General features: G+C 41.7%; 1 protein-coding gene across 4 annotated transcripts in view; it reads right to left on the minus strand.

The window, feature by feature from the left end:
- STIL (STIL, centriolar assembly protein) overlaps positions 1 to 1,901 on the minus strand; it is a 58,877-nt gene that overhangs the window by 14,135 nt on the left and 42,841 nt on the right. For all 4 annotated transcript variants that reach the window (XM_012812473.1, XM_012812472.1, XM_012812471.1 and 1 more), the window contains one exon: positions 766 to 997. In XM_012812473.1, the coding sequence (XP_012667927.1) occupies positions 766 to 997 (232 nt within the window). The remainder of the gene's footprint in view (positions 1 to 765; positions 998 to 1,901) is intronic.

The raw sequence follows: 1,901 nt of genomic DNA on the forward strand, positions 1-1,901 counted from the left end.
AAAAAAAAAAAAAGAACATTCCAACTAATAAATTGTGGAAATGACATAAGTGGAATTCAGATTATAGATGACAAATATGATAAAGGGAATTGAAGGGCAAACGGAAAACCAGCAAAAAGAAGCCCAAAATATGTCCCAAGAAATTAACAAAATGAAAGCCAGAGTCTCTAAGGATCTAGACAAAATTAAAATTTTTGTTTGCAGAGACAGGATCTCGCTATTGCCCAGGCTGGTCTCAAACTCCTGAGCTCAAGTGATCCTCCCACTTTGGTCTCCCAAAGTGCTTAGGATTATAGTCATGCCTTCTCTGTAGTTTTTCTGAAAGGCCATTTGGTTTAATCATTATTGTAAACAGAATAATTTAAAATGTCAAATGCTATCATACAGCTTTTAATAAAAAAAAGTAATCCACTGCTTGCCCCATATACCTCACTGCCAAGTTCACTTCTTAAAACAGTTTCATGTGTTGGCTGGGCACCTGTAGCTCAAGCAGCTAAGGCTCCAGCCACATCCACCAGAGCTGGCCAGTTCGAATCCAGCCTGGACCTGCCAAACAACAACGACAACTGTAACCAAAAAATAGCATTGTGGTGGGTGCCTGTACTCCCAGCTACTTGAGAGGCTGAGACAAGAGAATTGCTTAAGCCCAGGAGTTGGAGGTTGCTATGAACTGTGACGCCATGGCACTCTACTGAGGGTTAATAAGTGAAACTCTGTCTCAAAAAAAAAAAAGTAGAATGAAATACTGAATCAAAGAGATCTTACTTGGATACAGAAAGTGGCTGGTTAAATTCTTCTTCCACAGCAATGTTGCTCTCTTCAAAACTGGGAATATCAACTGCTTTTAAGGAAGATGCACTCCCTGGAGGACTTGTGACTTCATTATTAATATCAACAGAAAAATTCATGTCCTCACTAGAAATCTTGGTATCATCTTGCTTCAGCTGAGAGTCAGGCTCTTGATTATCACTTGGTGTATTCCAAAATAAACTAGCACCTGGAGGTCAAATGATTTAACAGATATTGAAACAAATATTGAAGTATAAAAATAAAACTCTGACAAACCTGTTAAGAATTGCTGTATTATTTTAACAAAATTATCCCAGAACTGTTTTCTACTTATATTTCCTGAGAAAAGCCACAAAGAGTTCAAAGGTAAAAGACAGAAAACTGGGATGGGGCAAAGGGAAAGGGACCTGGCTCAGTGCCCACAGCTCAGTGGTTAGGGCACTGGTCACATACACCAGGGCTGGCAGGTTTGAACCCAGCCAGGTCCTGCTAAACAACAATAACAAAAAAAACAGCTGGGCATCCTGGCGAGTACCTATAGTCCCAGCTACTGGGAGGCTGAGACAAAAGAATTACTTAAGCCCAAGGGTTTGAGGATGCTATGAACTGTGATGCCACAGCACTCTACTGAGGGTGGACACAGTGAGACTGTCTCCAAAAAAAAATAAAGAAATTGTTTCTGTTGGCTTGGCGCCTGTAGCACAGTGGTTACCTCACTGGTCACATACACCTAGGCTGGTGGGTTCGAACCCAGCCCAGGCCAGCTAAACAAGGACAACTGTGACAAAAAATAGCTGGGGATTGTGGCAGTTGCCTGTAGTCCCAGCTACTTGGGAGGCTGAGGCAAGAGAATTACCTAAGCACAAGAGTTTCAGGTTGCTGTGAACTGTAGTGCCATAGCACTCTATCGAGGGTGACATAGTAAAACTCTGTCTCAAAAATAAAAAAAGAAAAAATTGGTAAAAGCAAGATTTAATTTTGCATTCACTTATTTTTTAAAAAAAGGACAACTTGGCTCGGCGCCTATAGCTCAACCAGCTAAGGCGCCAGCCACGTACACCTAAGGTGGTGGGTTCGAATCCCCAGCCCGGACCTGCCAAACAACAATGACG

This window comes from Otolemur garnettii, unplaced genomic scaffold, assembly GCF_000181295.1.
Source record: "Otolemur garnettii isolate 467f Iridium unplaced genomic scaffold, OtoGar3 scaffold00210, whole genome shotgun sequence".
NCBI lineage: Eukaryota > Metazoa > Chordata > Mammalia > Primates > Galagidae > Otolemur > Otolemur garnettii.